Source organism: Penaeus monodon, chromosome 30 (genome assembly GCF_015228065.2).
Source record: "Penaeus monodon isolate SGIC_2016 chromosome 30, NSTDA_Pmon_1, whole genome shotgun sequence".
NCBI classification, from domain to species: domain Eukaryota; kingdom Metazoa; phylum Arthropoda; class Malacostraca; order Decapoda; family Penaeidae; genus Penaeus; species Penaeus monodon.
Window position 1 is genome coordinate 16,020,235 of NC_051415.1, and position 361 is coordinate 16,020,595.

Consider the following 361-nt stretch of genomic DNA (forward strand, 5'->3'; position numbering starts at 1 on the left):
ATCAAAATACTGTTACAGGAACTTCATGGGACAGGAAGCTATTCTTCTACTATAGCATAGGCTATTGATTTTAAATTTATTTTGAATTTGACAGATGATCGTTACTCCAACTGAATCAGACAGCAGTGCCTCCTCAACCAATGGTACACCTGAGCGCAAATCTCCGTACAAGGTGTCTGCACGAACGCCTTCCCCACGGAAGACTGCATCATTTATAACAGCTCTGCTTAATGCTATGCGGGGATCACCAAGATGCAAGATGAACCCAGTAGGTGCTACCAATGGGAATAAGCAGGTAGATTCATAGAAAGTTGCTTTTAGACTTGTGAAGATCATTTTTGCACTTGTAGATGCAATTGTA

At 41.3% G+C, this 361-nt stretch overlaps 1 protein-coding gene across 6 annotated transcripts in view; it reads left to right on the forward strand.

Moving 5' to 3' along the window:
* Positions 1–361, forward strand: part of LOC119592560 (early endosome antigen 1-like) — a 107,753-nt gene that overhangs the window by 100,522 nt on the left and 6,870 nt on the right. For 5 of the 6 annotated variants that reach the window (XM_037941434.1, XM_037941436.1, XM_037941433.1 and 2 more), the window contains one exon: positions 95–295. In XM_037941434.1, the coding sequence (XP_037797362.1) occupies positions 95–295 (201 nt within the window). The remainder of the gene's footprint in view (positions 1–94; positions 296–361) is intronic. The other variant, XM_037941432.1, reaches the window with a different exon arrangement.